This window comes from Eumetopias jubatus, unplaced genomic scaffold (genome assembly GCF_037043125.1).
Source record: "Eumetopias jubatus isolate StellerSeaLion01/CBP00866 unplaced genomic scaffold, mEumJub1_p1.0 scaffold_13, whole genome shotgun sequence".
NCBI lineage: Eukaryota > Metazoa > Chordata > Mammalia > Carnivora > Otariidae > Eumetopias > Eumetopias jubatus.
The window spans coordinates 12,999,917-13,016,924 of NW_028274819.1; the positions used below are offsets into that span (position 1 = coordinate 12,999,917).

General features: G+C 45.0%; 2 protein-coding genes across 2 annotated transcripts; one reads left to right on the top strand and one right to left on the bottom strand.

Moving 5' to 3' along the window:
• Positions 1-219: 219 nt before the first annotated feature.
• TMX2 (thioredoxin related transmembrane protein 2) lies at positions 220-9,410 on the bottom strand. The gene is made up of 8 exons (XM_028111167.2): positions 9,128-9,410; positions 3,146-3,206; positions 2,788-2,901; positions 2,446-2,522; positions 2,102-2,208; positions 1,854-1,919; positions 1,632-1,761; positions 220-1,088 (listed from the first exon to the last, which is right to left on the bottom strand). The coding sequence occupies exons 1-8, from the start codon at positions 9,314-9,316 to the stop codon at positions 942-944; spliced, it is 891 nt and encodes a 296-aa protein (XP_027966968.1). The 5' UTR covers positions 9,317-9,410; the 3' UTR covers positions 220-941.
• A 263-nt stretch (positions 9,411-9,673) lies between these two features.
• Positions 9,674-16,948, top strand: MED19 (mediator complex subunit 19). The gene is made up of 5 exons (XM_028111146.2): positions 9,674-9,969; positions 14,047-14,303; positions 14,470-14,566; positions 15,096-15,190; positions 15,403-16,948. Exons 1-5 carry the CDS (start codon positions 9,702-9,704, stop codon positions 15,469-15,471), a joined length of 786 nt encoding a protein of 261 aa, XP_027966947.1. The 5' UTR covers positions 9,674-9,701; the 3' UTR covers positions 15,472-16,948.
• The last annotated feature ends 60 nt before the right edge of the window (positions 16,949-17,008 follow it).

Below are 17,008 nucleotides of genomic sequence, written 5' to 3' on the forward strand. Positions count from 1 at the left end.
ATCCCAAAGCAAACCCGCAACCTAACTCGGCGAGGTCAGTACTCCGTCCGGGATTACGGTAACTAGCATTCCCTGACTCTCCCTGATCCTGGGGACCAATGCCGGGCAGCTGGAGAAACTCATCAGGATGGCCTTTGAAGTTGAGGAGGAGATAGCACTTCCTCCGCAATGGCCAGGCTTTTTCTAATGGGCGAGGAACACACAAAGGCGCAAACAAAAGGCAATCCCAGTTCCTTTATTACGGAAAACCATCAACTGGGTGTTGGGAGTAGGTAGGAGAGTAAGTGGAAACCCCATTCCTGCCCAAGGGCTTTCTCCGGGAGGCCCCACCACACAAAGGAATGTCTCAAACCAATTCCCCTTCCTCCCAAACTCCAAAACATAGGGGGATTATTCAATATTATCTTCAATGAGTACACTCAGTGGTTAAAGGTGTCTCCTTGGGACCAGTGGCAAAATTAGCCTTATACTTTTTAAAGAAGGCCACAGACCAAGCCAGAAGTGCCTAAATAAGCAAGGGTCCTTGAGGGAAAAATCCTAGCGCAGACTCCATACAGAGGCATCTTCTGTTAGGTTGAATATAATCTAAGCAGACTGTGTAGGTCCACTAAGAGGAGGGATGAAAACACAGCATGGTGGAGACATGTGAGCGGTGGACAGTAACTGATAACTGACCCAAGCTTGGAGGGAAAGCATTTCCTCATCCATGGTAGATTTCTCCCTTCTTCCAGTGAAAGTTGGCCACAGCAGTGGAGGCCGTCCTGGAGGATGCCTGTCAATTCCCCGAAGCCTCTTTAAAATCAGAAGCAGCCAGTCCCCTGCCCCACTCAGGGATAGCCGAAGGACAAAACATAAATAAAAGGCCCAGGCCTCAGGCAAGGCTTGTGGTTACAGGAGGGGCAGCGCCTCAAAGGTGAGGAAGTACTGACAAGGCAGGGATTCTATTTGTCCTTCTTGCTTTCCCCATCTGGCACTTCCGTGGGGGTCGAGGCCACAGGCTGCTCCTCAGGGGTATTATCTCCAGCCTTTGATAGCTTCTTGGCCCGTTGATATAGTTCATTCAAATTGAATTCTCGGATCACATTCTCCTGCACAAAAGAGGTACATACGCACATCAGGGTTCTGGTTGGAGAGTCCTTACTGGGAAGTAAGAAGTATTTAGACACAGTCTAGGAAAGAAGGAAGGAAAGGACAGAAATCTACTCTAACCTAACTCTCCTTTTTTGGGTACCTGGAAGAGTCAACCCTGTACAGTTGAGTACCCATTATGTGACAATCACTGTGCCAAGAAATTACAGCTACATTATTTAATGTCCTCTACAAAACCACCCTGCAATCCAAGTGTTACTCTCTTCAATTTACTGCTAAGGAACCTCAGGCCTACAGACTATACTGACAAGGGCCTTTGAGACTGAATCTTAATAACTGTTCCCCTGTACTAGGAGTTCTGGCACACGGTAGAAACACAACAAATTTGCTAAGTGAATTCGTGAATGAAATCTGGTAACTAGTCCACACTCTCAAAACTAGTGGGCCAAGTGGCAGAGCCAGGAATCAAACCCAGGCTGGGCTCCAAAGCCCATTACTGTTCTACACCCTTCTCCAAACCACTCGCTCACTCTTTCAGATACCTCAGAGAAGGTCCAAGAGACAGCGCGTCCTTTCTTGTCAATCTGTGGTCGCCGCATGACCTCCTTGCCACCTTGGAATAGGATCAGGGTAGGGAGCTGCTTGGTGAGGGGCGACGTGCTCACTTTGTACCTACAGGGCTCAGAAAGTACTCCATAAATGCATCTGTCTACATCACTCCAAGTGATTTACGGCTCAGACCCTCTGTCCAGGCCCTTACATACCGTGTACTAACATCAGTGTAGCGTCCAACATCCACCTTCCCAAAATTTAGCCCTGTACAGTTGTACCTAAGAAAAATATATTATTTAACATAATGAAAGAGAACGGGTCAAGGGAAGTGGAAATACAGATATTTGCGGAGCGGGGGAGAAACGCCTTTGGTTACAAGGTGCAGAAATCAGAGCCAAAAACCATGAGAGGGAAAGTACAGCACCTCTGCTTCCATCATCCCTCCCTATACAGTACTCACTTGAGGGAGAGGTCAGCATAGATAGGAGCAAACGACTGGCAGTCATTAGACCAATTGGCAAAGAACTCCACAATCCAAGTGACCCTCTTGTCCCGCTCTAGCTCTTCCTGCCACACACAGGGAAGAAACAGTGAGCTGGATCACACAGGCTCCCAGAAAGGTTCAGACTTGAGCATCTAATTCCTCGCCCTGGCTTTCCCTCCCCAGTCTCCCTAGCTCCAGTAAGGAACCACAGTGCTCTTGACTTCCATTCTGAAGCAGTTACTCCTCCTAGTGAGTAAAAAGCACAACTACAGAATCACCCACAAGGGACCCAAGAAACAGAAGAGAGGAAGAGAACTCACATCAATGGTTTTATCATTGAAGTACTTGATGTACTCAGGGCCCATATACAGGGGAGGTTTGCACGTCATCAGGAACACTAAACACGGAAAAAAGATGTCAGAGGAAACATATAAGGCCTGCAGCAGGGGATTTACTTTCAAACTGAGTCAAAGATTTTAGGCACCAAAGAATACACTTTATGGACATATGCAGACCACTGATGCATTCTCTTCTCCTTAAAGTTTCTGTAGATTCTTATCACCTGAGCCACATACATAATTAATGAAGTACAAGAGATGGAAGAAGGATATGGAGAGACCTGTCTGGGGTTGGAATTTGGTTCCCACAACCAGTCTCCTTACCTATGCAGAGTGTGATGTAAAGCAGGCCCATGCGAACATCCAGACGGAAGAAAAGAATTGCATTGGCCACTTTACTAAACATGAAGATGTTGCCTATATGTTGCTCCACAGTGACTGAAACACAAAGATGTCACAGGTCAGGCTGGGCGGCATACTCCCATATCCTGTTTTGTCACTCTTCTTGTGGTACTTTGAAATGGGAGAGGGGTAAGAGGATAGAAGTCCAAGATCAAATTCAGCCCTGGCATGGAATAAGGGACTCATTCACCAAATAGTGTCCCTCTCATAACAAGAATGAAAGCAGCTCCGGAGGGCATGTGGCCTAAGCTCAAGTAACTGAGGAACAGGCTACACTTACTGGATCTGCGGTTCTTCATCATCACAATGGCACTGAGGAACATCAGGATCTCTACTTCTCTCTGGAACAGAATCAAAGTGACAGGAATGCCATAAACACCGATGCTTTGGGTGGGTAAGGGAGCCCGATATGGAGTAAAAACCAACAGAGATCCAAACTGGGAACGGTACCAGTAAAGAAACAACTGGAGTTGGCGAAGATGTGGTGGGAAAAACACCAGTCAGGTTCTACCCTGCTACAAACTGGCTGGTGCCCTTTGGCAGATCACTTCACCTCTGAGCTTTGCTTTCCTCAGTGGAACAGTATCTGTCTCAAAATATTACTGTGAGCAGTAAATGAGATAATGGGTATGAAAGAACTGTGTAAAGCCTAGTACCGTATAATACTGTAAGACAATATTACCGACTCAAAACAAAACAAATAAAAGTTTTCCAGGGAACCTTCTGTAATATTCCATTAATACAATATCTGGCTATTCCATTTTTTGGGCTTTGTTTACATTAAATCATTCCTCGCCATCCAATATTTATAGTGATAATCCATGCACTTTTTTAAAAGATTTATTTATTTATTTGACAGAGAGAGAGAGAGACAGTGAGAGAGGGAACACAGCAGTGGGAGTGGGAGAGGGAGAAGCAGGCTTCCCGCGGAGCAGGGAGCCCGATATGGGGCTCGATCCCAGAACGCTGGGATCATGACCTGAGCCGAAGGCAGACGCTTAACGACTGAACCACCCAGGCGCCCCAATCCATGCACTTTTAATAGGATTTGAGAGCTGAAGGGGGCCTCTCAGAGCTTTAGAAGGCCATTTTCAGTACCTCGGGCTTCCAGTTCTTTCTCACTTTCTAGGCTCTAAGGTCTGTGAGACAAACAATAATCATGACAAAGAAACAAACAAGGTAATTTCAAACAGTACAGACTGTAATGCATAACAAGGACCCTGTGAAAGAAAGCATGGTAAGGGGGGGGCAACTAGAGTCTAGATGGTCTGAGGCCTTCCAGACCTTTTTGTTTACAATACAGGAACCCAAATCACTATTTCACACAGAACCAATCAACTACAATTTACAGCTAGAAGTCACGGACCTTAGGTCCTGGGTTTTTAGCATCAGTCTCCAACAAAAAGTAACCCACTGGCTTTAGCAATAGACACGTAAAGAGCGGGTTAGGGAATATGACAGACCTTACTAAATACACCTGAGCAGAAAGCAGCACATTTTCACAAATGAAATTGGGTTACAATTGGCATTTAACAAACGTGGAAAGATGAACTTAAAAGGGGAAAAAAAAAAAAGGACCTGTGGTCAAGCAGGAGACCAAATGTAGGAATGAAAGGAAGAGTGTCTAAAGACAGTGGGTCAATGGCAAAGACTGGCTATGTATGCTCCAAACCCAGTTTGTTTCCTCCTGTGCATACTGCGGCTGGACACTCAGTCTACTTGCATCCAAGTAGCACTGTGTGACTAACATTCCTGTGTGGAATGTGAGTGGAAGCGATGTGCCACGTCTGTGCGGGGCAGGAAGCAAGCACGTGTCCTCGCGTTCCAGCTTCCTGTCGTCATCTGCTGGCTGGCCGATGATGACATGACCCTAATGCCATAGGGGGAGGCGAATGAACCTGGGTTCCAGACAAACGGCATGAAGCAGAGCCCCTTTGGTTGTTCTGTTTGTTCCTTGTTTTTAAACCGTTTATTATGGAAAATTTCAAACATACATAAAAATAGAGAGGATACTAAAAGGTAGCAGAATGTGCCCCCCAAAATATGCTACTTTGGATTATTCTGCATTAAAATTTTCAGCCTAAAAGCAATTAAGAAATAGATACCAAAAAAGTTCCTTGCTCTCCCTCTGTCTAAAAGCAAGACATATTTTATTTTTAAATTTTATTTATTTATTAGAGAGAGAGAGAGAGCACGCGCACAAGTGTGGGGAGGGGCAGATGGGGAGGGAGGGGAAGAGAATCTCAAGCAGACTGTGCACTGGGCTCGGAGCCCCACAACCGGCTCGATCTCACAACCCTGAGATCACAACCTGAGCCAAAACCAAGAGTCACAAGATTAACTGACTGAGCTACCCAAGTTGCCCCAAAGCAGGACATAAATTTTTGAAAGTATTCCTCCAACCCTCTCTACCACGACAAAAGTTAATCAAGGGAGACGACTTTAGACCCTATCAGCCTGGAGACAGCACCAGAGGAAACTAAAAAGACAAACGAGAGTCTTTATCTACCATTAGTTTACCTTCCCACAGTTTGCTGTCCTTGGAAGCCTTTGTTCAGTCATTTCTCCAAAAATGTATTGCTCTTTGTTGAGGATGTGATATAAGCCAGAGTTCTAATCCACCTCTGAGTTTATTCATTTTCCCTGGATATCTCCCATACATACATGAGGTATACATGTTAACAAACTTGTTTATCTTTTGTTTTTATCTTTTATTACAGGGGTCTCAGCCAAGACCTCAGAAAGGTAGAGGAATGGGGGCACCTGGGTGGCTCAGTTGTTAAGCGTCTCCCTTCAGCTCAGGTCATGGTCCCAGGGTCCTGGGATCAAGCCCCGCATCGGGCTCCCTGCTCAGCAGGAAGCCTGCTTCTCCCTCTCCCACTCCCCCTGCTTGTGTTCCTTCTCTTGCTGTGTCTCTTTGTCAAATAAATAAATAAAATCTTTAAAAAAAATTTTAAAATGTAGAGGAAAAATTAATTTTCCTCCCCTACAATACTTTAATCCTTACTACTCAGATTTAACAGTAACCTTTTGCCAAAACAGTTCCATTTCATCTATGCTACCCATTTTTTTTGGAAAAACTTAAAGCAAATTCTAACTATATCATTTCACCTGCAAATACTTCAGTGTGTATCTCTTACAGATAAGGACTTTTTTTTTAAGGTGCGGAGGGGCAGAGGGAGAGAGAGAGAATCTTAAGCAAGCTCCACACCCAGGCTGACCCGAGCAAAATCAAGAGTTGGATGCTTAACCAGCTAAGCCACCCAGGCGCCCCAAGGACTTTTTTTTTTTAAAGAAGCCCCCCTTTTTAAAGTTTATTTGTTTTAGTAATCTCTACTTCCAATGAGGGACTCAAACTCACAATCCCAAGATAAAGAACTACATGCTCTTCCAACTGAGCCAGCCGGGCGCCCTGGGACTTTTTTTTTTTTTTTTAACAAACCAAAATACCATTATCACACTTAATACAATTAATAATTCCTTACTGTCATTTAATATTTGGTCCTTCTTCAAATGATCCCAATAATTTCAAATTGTCTTTGTGCAGTTGTTTGTTCAAATCAGGAACAAGCAAGCCAGATCCACACAATGCATTTGGCTTATGCATTTCTTTGGGTCTTCTTTTATCTCTAAAGACTATCTATTCTTCCTTTTTACCCCAGGCTACTCATCTTTTAAAGACATTGAGTCAACTGTACTCTCAACTTTCCCACTTTCTGGATTTGGCTGCTTGCAAACTTTTGGTATGTGTTCTTCTGATGATGATTTTCTATCTCCCATATTTCTTGTAAAGTGGCAATGAAATCTAGAGGCTTGAATACAATGAAACACAAATCTTTTGCCAGAAATACATCACAGGTGGTGCTAGAGACTCCCTATTGCATCCCTTCAGAGGATGCATCAACCTTTCATCTGATGGTTTTAGCATCCACAGATGATCATTGCCTAGGTTTATTATTTCACCAGGGGTTGAGAAATGCTTTTGTTGTTGTTTGGTTGGATTTTTTATTTTTTTGTTTTGTTTTGTTTTTTTAGTAAGCTCTATGCCCAATGTGGGGCTTGAACACATGACTCTGAGATCAGGGTTGTATGCTCCACTGACTGAGCTAGCCAGGTACCTCTGCTAAATGATTTTTAAATTTTATCAATCCTTGGGATGCCTGGGTGGTTCAGTCAGTTAAGTATCTGCCTTTGGCTCAGGTCATGACCCCAGGGTCCCGGGATCGAGCCCCACACCCCTCCCTGAGCAGGGAGCCTGCTTCTCCCTCTGCCTGCGGCTCCCCCTGCTTGTGCTCTCTGTCTCTGACAAATAAGTAAAATCTTTAAAAATAAGTAAATAAACTTGTGTTACATCCCTGAAAATTTGAGGCTTATTTTATTTTTATTTATCTGTTATTGCTAACATTATTTACCTTAATATCCTAACTTCCCAGTCACCAAGGTAAATCAGTAAAACATGGATTTTCCAGGAAAACAAACACTGGTTATGAACTCTATGTAATTAATTTTAAAAAAATTCCATCAGAGAAATAGTAAAATACAAAAAATTCCAATGTTTTGCATATTATTAAATGAGAGTATACAGAGAAATAGGTTATATAAAAGATCCCTATACTTATTAAAATCTTTACTACTGGGGCGCCTAGGTGGCTCAGTTAGTTAAGCGACTGCCTTCGGCTCAGGTCATGATCCTGGAGTCCCGGGATCGAGTCCCACATCGGGCTCCTTGCTCGGCAGGGAGTCTGCTTCTCCCTCTGACCTTCTTCCCTCTCGTGCTATCTCTCATTCTCTCTCTCTCTCAAATAAATAAATAAATAAAATATTTAAAAAAAAAATCTTTACTACTACCCACTTACATCTTTGAGTCCCATTTTGGTTAAATCAGTATGGAATACAGTAGTCCTCCCTTATCTGTGGTTTTAGTTACCTTCAGCCAACCACAGTCTGGACACAGATCATCCTCCTGACTTATCAACAGAAGGTCAACAGTAGCCTAATGCTGTGTTACAATGTCTATGTCATTCACCTCACTTCATGTCACCTCACTTTATCATCTGATATCATCATCATCAGAAGGATGAGTACAGTACGATAGGATATTTTAAGGGAGGGAGACAAAGAGATCCCATTGACATCATTTTCATTAGGTTACTTTGTTATAATCGTTCTATTTTATTATTAGTTATTGTTGTTAATCTCTTACTGTCCCTAAATTGCAAATTAATTTATCACAGGTATGTATGTATAGGACAAGACATCATATATATAAGGTTTGGTACTATCCAGGGTTTCAGGCAACCACAGGGGGTCTTGCAATGAATATCCAGCTGCCCCAGATAAGAGGGGACCACTATAAAAATAGGATCTTCGGAAGTAGCATGACTACACTTGAGCTTATCAGTAATACTGTCTGGGAAAGGACAGAGGAAGTATGAAAGCGTTAACAAGGAATGGAGAATAAAAATAAGGGAGTGGGTTCTGGTACAAGTCAAGACTCACTTTGGGGGCTGGGAAAAAAGACAAAACCTCGGGTTGACCCTCCTCCCTCAGAACACTGCTGCGGCTGTACAGCTGAGAGCACAGAGCTTCAACTCGTTTTTCTCCGCTCTTACTCAAGTACAGCAAGACTCTCGAGAGAGATTTTTTTTTTACAATTTCTTTCAACGGGTCTAACACTTGTGTTCATTTTTGCATCCTCAGGATGCAGCAGAGTGCCTAGCAGATAGTGCATGCTCTGGAAATGTTAACTGAATTAAGAGACGGCTGATGGAGTATGCAGGAACTATGGCCAAAAGAGTGGTTTCAGGTCGCGTTCACTCACTGGTTGACTCATTAGTGACTAGTTTGGCAACTCGCCTAACCACGCCGAGATCAATTTCTCCATGAATAAAACGGGAGTACTACTACCCTCCTTGTTTACCTCACTGGCTCAAGAGGCTTTATATAATGGGTAGCCTTGTAAAATACTGAACATGTGTAGAGTTTGGGTACAACTGTTGAACAGCATGAATGGTGAGATGGAAAGAACCCTGGACTCAAGAATCCGAAGAGCCAGGCTGCTAAGCAAGCTCACCGGCTGTTTTCCCATCTTAATTAAGCACGAAGAGGTTTAGGCTCGATGATGGTCCAGGCCCTAACATTCGAACAGTCTGTAAGTCCGCTACAGGCTCGGAACCTCAGGTATCCTCAAAAAGGGGAACCTCGGGGCTCCCGCATGCAACCTCGGGGAGCAGGGACAGTGAAGGTCGCGGGGTCCGCTCACCCAGTCAAAGTCACACGGGTTGCCGTCTTCGCGTTGCGTGGGGAGACTGTTGCAGAGAGGGGGTAGCTTCCTCACGAGTAGGAATGCAACAGAAAGCAGGGCTGACAAAAGATAGTAAGGTCGGGCCAGCCATCGTGAAAGCCGTGGCACCGAATACACCAGAGCAATTAAAGGTGCCAGGACCGCCATCTTTCCGGCCTTTGCAGCGCCCGCCCAGCTTCGGCGTCTGGAGGTCTGATCCCGCCTCTCCCACCATTGAGACTTCCTTTGGGTCTAGTCTCGGATGCACTGCCTCTGCGCCCGGAAGTATATCTCTGATTGAACGCTGCGGAAGGTAGGCGGATTTGACACTTTATTGGTCGATCTAGCTGTCGCTTTCTCTAGTTAAGTCATTTTATTGGATATGCAACCGTGGCGCTCGGAGACTACGGAAAAGAATTTAATAAGTTTAGATAGCACTTCCGGAACGTTCTCCTAAAGCGACGGAAGTAGTTACCAGAAAAAGGTAGGCGGGGTACCCAATGATAAGCGGCTCCTAGAGGAAGAGGGCGGGACATCGTGAAGGGATTGTCCAATGAAAACGACCGACGCCAGACCCCGGGACCGCGCCGGGGCGGAGAAGACGATGGAGAATTTCTCGGCACTGTTCGGAGCTCAGGCTGACCCACCACCACCCCCAACCGCACTCGGCTTCGGACCAGGAAAGCCTCCACCTCCGCCTCCCCCTCCTCCGGGCGGGGGCCCCGGCACGGCCCCGCAGCCCACTGCGGCCACGGCCCCTCCCGGCGCCGACAAGTCGGTGGCTGGTTGTGGTCCCTTCTATCTTATGCGGGAACTTCCAGGTGAGTATTAGGCCTGGCCGAAGGTGGCCAATCAGATCATAGCAAGGAGGTGATGGGCGTGGCTCCCAGCCCGCCCGGGTAGGTGTGAGGTAGCCTAGGCAACGCGTGTCGGGACCTTGGAGCTCAAAGTTGGAAGGGGTCGGAGGATTCACCACCAAAGGGATGACATGAATTTTTGGCCTGCATTGGGAAGGGGGAGAGAATGCATTTCCGTGACCATGTTTCACACCATATTTGGCTCTGTCCCTGATACTGGTTTATGGTTCCCTAGAAATTAGAGTTTGAGTTTGGAACTCGAGAGGCCTGATTTAACATTCCTGCAGACCTAAGGTTTTCCAAATCTGTCACAAGCATGCTGTTGGTTAGAGGCATGTTGCCCTCCTTTTTTTTTTTTAAAGATTTTTATTTATTTATTGAGAGAGAGAGAATGGGAGAGAGAGAGCATGAGATGGAGGAAGGTCAGAGGGAGAAGCAGACTCCCCGCTGAGCAGGGAGCCCGATGCGGGACTCGATCCGGGGACCCCAGGATCATGACCTGAGCCGAAGGCAGTCGCTTAACCAACTGAGCCACCCAGGCACCCGCATGTTGCCCTCCTTCTGAGGGCCTCTGCCTGTCTTCACCTGTCGGAAGGAGGGATTAGAATCGAACCAAAAATTTGTTTTGTTGAGCACCTACTATGTACCAAGCACTGTTCTAAATGCTTAAGATACAGCTGTGAGTAGGACTGACAAGATCTTTGCCTGTTTTGGAGATTACATTTCAGAAGAGGCGGCACAGAGTAGTACACTAGATAACATCAGATAGCGGTTAGGGCTACAAGGAGAAAATGTGATAAAGAATTGAGGCAGAACTGCTTTAGCTAGAGTGATCAAAGAAGCCATCTCTGAGTAGATAATATTTGAGCGTAAATGTAAAGAGCCAGTCATGTGTGAATGGGAGAGATAAGATGCAAGAAATGAGGTCAGAAGCCGTGGTGTGAGGGAAAAGCTTGGAATATCTGAGGGTCAGAAGACCAGTTGGACTCCAGTGAAGTTTCAAGGGAAAGAGTGATAGGAGATGAAGCGGGGAGGAATAGGTAGAGGCCTTTGTAAAGTATTTAGATTTTAAGTTCAGGGGGAACCATTTTATTTATTTGTTTTTAGTAATCTCTGTACCGAAAGTGAGGCTCAAACGCACCACCCGAGATCAAGAGTCGCATTCTCTACTGACTGAGCCAGCCAGGCACCCCTCAGGGGGAGCCGTTTTAACAAAGGAAAGTGACATGATCTGATTTACTTATTTTTAATCATCCAAACAGCTACATTAAGAATGGAAAGTGAGGAAATCAGTCAGAAGTTACTGCTTAGTAACCCAGGAAAGAGATGATGGTTTGGACTAGGCAGTAGTGGTGGAGGAGAGAAGTGAACTGATGCAGGATAAATGTTAGGGATAGAGCTTATGGGAACGAAGTATTGAATCTAGAAGTAGAGAGGAACTGAAAATACTTGTAAATTCTGGGGTTGAATAGTTGGGTGGATGGTAGTGCTGAGACCAAGAAGGAACAAGTTTGAGGAGATGGAAATCAAGACTCATTTGGGACATGTTAATTCTCCAGATGGCCTTTCAATTCCTCCCAAGTCCTACTGCTACATCAGGAATTGAGGGAAATAATAACGCATATTGGTACAGTGCTTTGAAGGTCACAGTGCAGTTATATATGTAATAGAATTTGATACTGAGAATAGCCCCTTGAGGTAGGCATGTTACAGTTGAATAAAACTGAAGCATAGAAAGGTTGACTTTCCTTTGGTCAGTTAGTGGTTGATGTGTACCAGCAGTTTCTCTAACTTTATGATTGTACCTATTTTTATCAAGCAGTCGACAGATAGTATTTGTTTTGGGCAAATGCTGGTTTATGTAGGAAGGGCAGCATGTGGTGAGAAGGGGAGAGAATATGTTTAGTCCTTGCTTTTTTTTTTTTTTTAAGATTTTATTTATTTACTTGACAGAGAGAGACAGCGAGAGCAGGAACACAAGCAGGGGGAGTGGGGAGAGGGAGAAGCAGGCTTCCCGCCAAGCAGGGAGCCCGATGGCGGGGCTCGATCCCAGGACCCTGGGACCATGACCCGAGCTGAAGGCAGACGCTCAACGACTTAGCCACCCAGGAGCCCCAATAAATAAAATCTTAAAAAAAAAAAAAATGACAGAAAGAGTTGTCCACTTGAGCCAGACATCGAAAATTTCATATTGGTGAAGAAAATTTGGAAGAATTATCTTATAATTACATCAGTTTTCCTAAAACAAACTTCCTAAAAGGAAATGAGAAGTGGGTTTCTTAGGAGATAATGGAGACTCATTTGGATGGATTAGAAACATAGCATAGGTGAGTAGTGGTTGATCAGGCCCCAAAACTAAGTTACAGTAAGATGTATTTTACCGTGAGTGCCAAAGGAATTTGAGCTTTTTCCTGAGGATAATAGGAAACCATTGAGATTTACGGACCGAGGAGTATTGCTTCTAAAAATATCCGGAGAATATGGGTGCCCTGTATTGAAATAGAGAAGCCCTGAGTGAGGTGGGGAAGATTTGGGAGTTTTAAAAAAAATGAATCTCCATGGAATTGACTAAGAGGAAGTTGGAAGTGTAAGATTAGTTTTTAGGAGGCTGGGGAGAGAGGTTTATAAATCATCTTCATGGAACTGATAGTCAAAACAGGAAGTTGGATGGACTCATAAAGTGTTTAGGAAAGGCAGGAGTGCCTTCTCACCCGGGCCTTGAGGATGACGCCCCTGGAAGAGGAGAGCTGACAGAGGTGGGAAACAGAAGGATGCTAGCATGGCAGGAGGCAGCGCCTAGTTATGAGGAGCGGTACTCTGGCGCTGCATGTTCTGCCGTTACAGTAGACCATATTTCTGAAACGTTTGGCACGAGAAGGGAAAAAGGGAAGGATAGGGTAAGGCCTTGGGGTATGGAGGGAAAATACCTTGCTCACTTAAAGTTACTGAGCACCAAAGATGTGTACTGTGTTTGGCACCGGTGATACATGTACAAACAAGAACGACACTGTCTCGGCCCCCAGGGGCCTCAGATCAGAACCTGGGTTTTTCCAAGTGAATGGTTCTGAACAAGCCACTTTCATCATCATTTGCATTCTTCGTGTTCATCATAACTGTAGATGAAATTGTAGGCTAGCTAGCTCCACCCTTTGCCACTAGATCCTTACTAGATTACTAACAAGCTTCCATTTTTTGAAAAAAGTCAGCCATGCAATATTTATACCGATAGTGCCTTGCATCTGTAGAATACTTTATACTTCTCAATGTTTTCATTTGCACCTTGAAAAAAAAAATTAAGTGTGCTTAAGATAGCTGTTACCCCACTGCAGAGATAAGAGAGGAAACTGAGGCATAGAGCACTGCTAGGATTAGACTTCTAGTTGTCCAGATGCTAAGGGAACATTTCTTTCTTTGAGGCAGAGTATTATACTTGGCATTATGAGTAATGGAGATGGTGGTAACAAGTTAGTCAGCAGTAGCTAAAAAATCCCGTTTCCTGTGTAAAGGTAATTAATGTTTCTTGCTAATAAAAAAAAAAAAAAAAAAAACGGAAAAAAAAGTCCTTGACCAGACACTGAAGCCATTGGGTCATATTTGGCTCTTACCTTGATGGTGGCTGAGCTCTGAGGTAATATCCTGCTGTGTCAGAGAGTATAATTTCTCTCTAGTATATTATATGAGAAGCACTCAGAACAGTGTTTAGCACAGAGTAAGCATCATGTTAAGTGTGGTGAGTCCAAGTTGGGGAGAGTGTCTCTTGCTTTGGGGTAGAGTAGTTTCCATCTGTGCCCTCATTGGACGTTTGCGGATTTTTCTCCTCGTTCCAACTTACCATTCTATGGTATATATTTTTAGTGTTTATTATATGTTGTTATTTAGTTTTGCTGTTTCTTACTTAAAAAAGTAAGTTCAAATCTTTCTAATTCTCACATAAAAGATTCCCTATTTAGGCTAAAACATAGTCCTTCACTTTCCCTCTGGGTGACTTAAAATTCTCTACTCTTGGGACTAATAATTTTTTTGTTCTTCTGTGTCCTCTAGGTAGCACCGAGCTGACAGGCAGCACCAATCTGATCACACACTACAACCTAGAACATTCCTATAATAAATTCTGTGGGAAGAAGGTGAAGGAGAAGCTAAGTAACTTCCTGCCTGACCTGCCAGGGATGATTGATCTGCCTGGTTCCCATGATAACAGCAGCCTCCGCTCTCTCATTGAGAAACCCCCTATTCTTGGTGGCTCTTTTAATCCTATCACAGGGACTATGCTGGCTGGCTTCCGCCTCCACACTGGCCCGGTGAGTCCCCTCTTGGGGAGGAAGAAGGCAAACGGGGAGGCCTGAAAGGCGTGGAGGTGGTTTTTCTGTCCAAGTCTGTTCCTTCATAACTTACTGAGCAGAACAGACGATGGGAGCAGGGCGTTTCCTCCCTCCACTCACCTGGACCTTCCTTTGGTTCCTTCAGTTACCAGAGCAGTGTCGTCTGATGCATATTCAGCCTCCCAAGAAGAAGAATAAGCACAAGCACAAACAGAGCCGTACCCAGGACCCTGTCCCCCCAGGTAAGAAACAGTTCGGTTCAAAGCCAGAAAACCTGGATCTGGTCAGACCGTACCCAGTTAAAAACTCAGGTTCCTTACAGAGCCCCAGACTCCCAGTTCTCTTGAAACTGGTATAAAGGTAATTAGTATTTCCTGCAAGTAGGTCTCCTGGGCAGGTAGAAAGCTGGAATGGTGCTTTAGCAGTGCCTCCCTGTCCTCTCTGGCCTTTAGAAGAGCAATTGCCCGGGCGCCTGGGTGGCTCAGTTGGTTAAGCGACTGCCTTCGGTTCAGGTCATGATCCTGGAGTCCCGGGATCGAGTCCCGCATTGGGCTCCCTGCTCAGCGGGGAGTCTGCTTCTCCCTCTGACCCTCCCCCACCTCATGTGCTCTCTCTCTCTCTCAAATAAATGAATAAATAAAATCTTTACCAAAAAAAAGAAGAGCAATTGCCCTTGACTAGGTTTTCCTGTGGTCTTCACAGAGATCCTAGCAGTAGGGACCTTTGAGCTCTACAGTAGGGAATTTTGAGAGCACATACTGTCTCCTACAGAAACACCATCTGATTCTGATCACAAGAAGAAGAAAAAGAAGAAAGAGGAGGATCCTGAACGGAAAAGGAAGAAGAAAGAGAAGAAGAAAAAGAAGGTAGGGTAGGGACCTGCTCCTGCAGCCCACTGAGTCTCCGCGTCTCCCCCTGTCCTCGATGGTCCTTTGCCTCAGGTGGGACCCACGACTGAAAATCCAGGGCATGTTGCAGTTTTTTCCTGTACAGCACTGACCAAGGCCACGGCCACGGCTGCCACGGCCACGGCTAGGTCCTAGTCGTTCTCTTACCCCTTCTTCCTTGTCTTCCCCAGAACCGACACAGTCCAGACCACCCAGGCGTGGGCAGCTCTCAGGCCAGCAGCAGCAGCAGCCTCCGCTAGCCGGGCTCTGCCGGGATGGCTTTCCCTGCTGTAAGGAGCCTGCTGATTAAAGCCGCCTTCCAGCTCGGACACTGCCGTGGGGGCGTCCCATGCAACCGGGCCAGGAGCCAGCTCTGACTGCGCTGGGCTAAGATCAGTGCATTAGAGGAGAGAAGGGCCATGCTTTTGTAAGGCTCAGCCCAGTTGGCTTTCTCACGGACATCTCTTCCTCTCCCAGGAAGGTTTCTTTTCATCTCTTTTGTGCAGTTGGTCTGATTTAGGACATTGTCTGATCTGTTAGGGTTTTTCTTTAAAAAAAAAAAAAAAAAATCTGCATTTATCAAACTGGCTGAACTGTGGCTGCCTGTTAAAGAGGTAAGTGCCTTTCCATGTGAGAGTCAGGGTTTAAGCCAGGGCGTTCAAAGATCTGAGGGGAATTTGGGTCTTACCATTACATTATTAGTAGGCAGGGAGACCACCAAAATGAGATGGGGGAACATGGTGCAGAAGTGAGGCAGAGCTTGCTAATACGTGTCCACAGCAGACACTTAACACTCTGCCCATCATGTTGAGGACCAAGCACCTGGATGAGGCTCCACGGGAGGAGCTGATCCAGTTAAGGCTCATCTGTCTTCTAGGTCAGTTTTGTGTTAAAACAGAACAGCCACCTGAAAAAGCACCCACAATCACCAGTGTATTTCAACAAGGTTGATTCCTGGTGAAGCCTGTGATTTTTTTTTTTTTTTTTTTTAAATTTCTGGCAAGCAAAAGTAAATGCTTCTCCTGTCTTTATAGGAATCTTTGCCCTGCCTCATTCCTTAAAGAGAATGAAGCTATTAGGCTGATGCAAAAACATTTCTAAGCTTCTAAGATAGCCACAGAAAGGCAGCCTAAACTAGCAGAATGTGAAAGAAATTCCTTCAGTCTTTATAGCAGGCCAGGTAACTGGAAATGTCCATGAGAAAACCCAAGCTATTGTAATCTGACTTTAAATAAATTTGACACAGAACAGTTAAAATCTGTTGCTATGAGCCAAGGTTGTTACTAGATTAGTAGGTGGAAAACCATTCATTGAGCTACAGTTTTAATCTGGGATTTCAGAGCAAGACTGTATACACTTAAGTCATGGACAGTGAAAATAATGGGTTCTGGCCAGTTTCTGGAGATTTAGTGTCTGAGGCAGCCTATTTAAAATTAGGGCATAGCCTTTTTGCTTTGGACAAACAGAAGAGACACCGTGAGCTATCATATTGAAGTGCCAGCCATATCCAGGCAATCAGCCTCTAACAGGCTTTCATCCCTCAATCACCCACTGTCTCACCTCTGACCACATCCAGAGATTTTTACTTTCCAGAGACGAAATTCTGTATTAAAGAACTGTGGCAGTCGAGAGTTCTCTAAGCCTTAAAACAACAAGGAGCTTAGGTGGTCACAGAGGGTTTCTTCTAGGAATTTTTGAATTAAATCACCAAAATAAAAACAGGACCTGTTGTTTTAAGTGGTTATTCCCACTACAGTGCTGCCTAAGGGTGGGCCAGGACCAGAGAAGCTTACGAGG

Excerpts from the sequence above, each read along its gene's own strand:
- MED19 (XM_028111146.2), top strand. The coding sequence starts at position 9,702 with ATGAAAACGACCGACGCCAGACCCCGGGACCGCGCCGGGGCGGAGAAG. Across the intron at positions 9,970-14,046 it reads TCTTATGCGGGAACTTCCAG|GTAGCACCGAGCTGACAGGC; the intron begins GTGAGTATTAGG and ends TGTGTCCTCTAG. Across the intron at positions 15,191-15,402 it reads AAGAGAAGAAGAAAAAGAAG|AACCGACACAGTCCAGACCA; the intron begins GTAGGGTAGGGA and ends TGTCTTCCCCAG.
- TMX2 (XM_028111167.2), bottom strand. The coding sequence starts at position 9,316 with ATGGCGGTCCTGGCACCTTTAATTGCTCTGGTGTATTCGGTGCCACGG. Across the intron at positions 2,209-2,445 it reads TCAATGATAAAACCATTGAT|GAAGAGCTAGAGCGGGACAA; the intron begins GTGAGTTCTCTT and ends TGTGTGTGGCAG. Across the intron at positions 1,920-2,101 it reads TATGCTGACCTCTCCCTCAA|GTACAACTGTACAGGGCTAA; the intron begins GTGAGTACTGTA and ends TATTTTTCTTAG.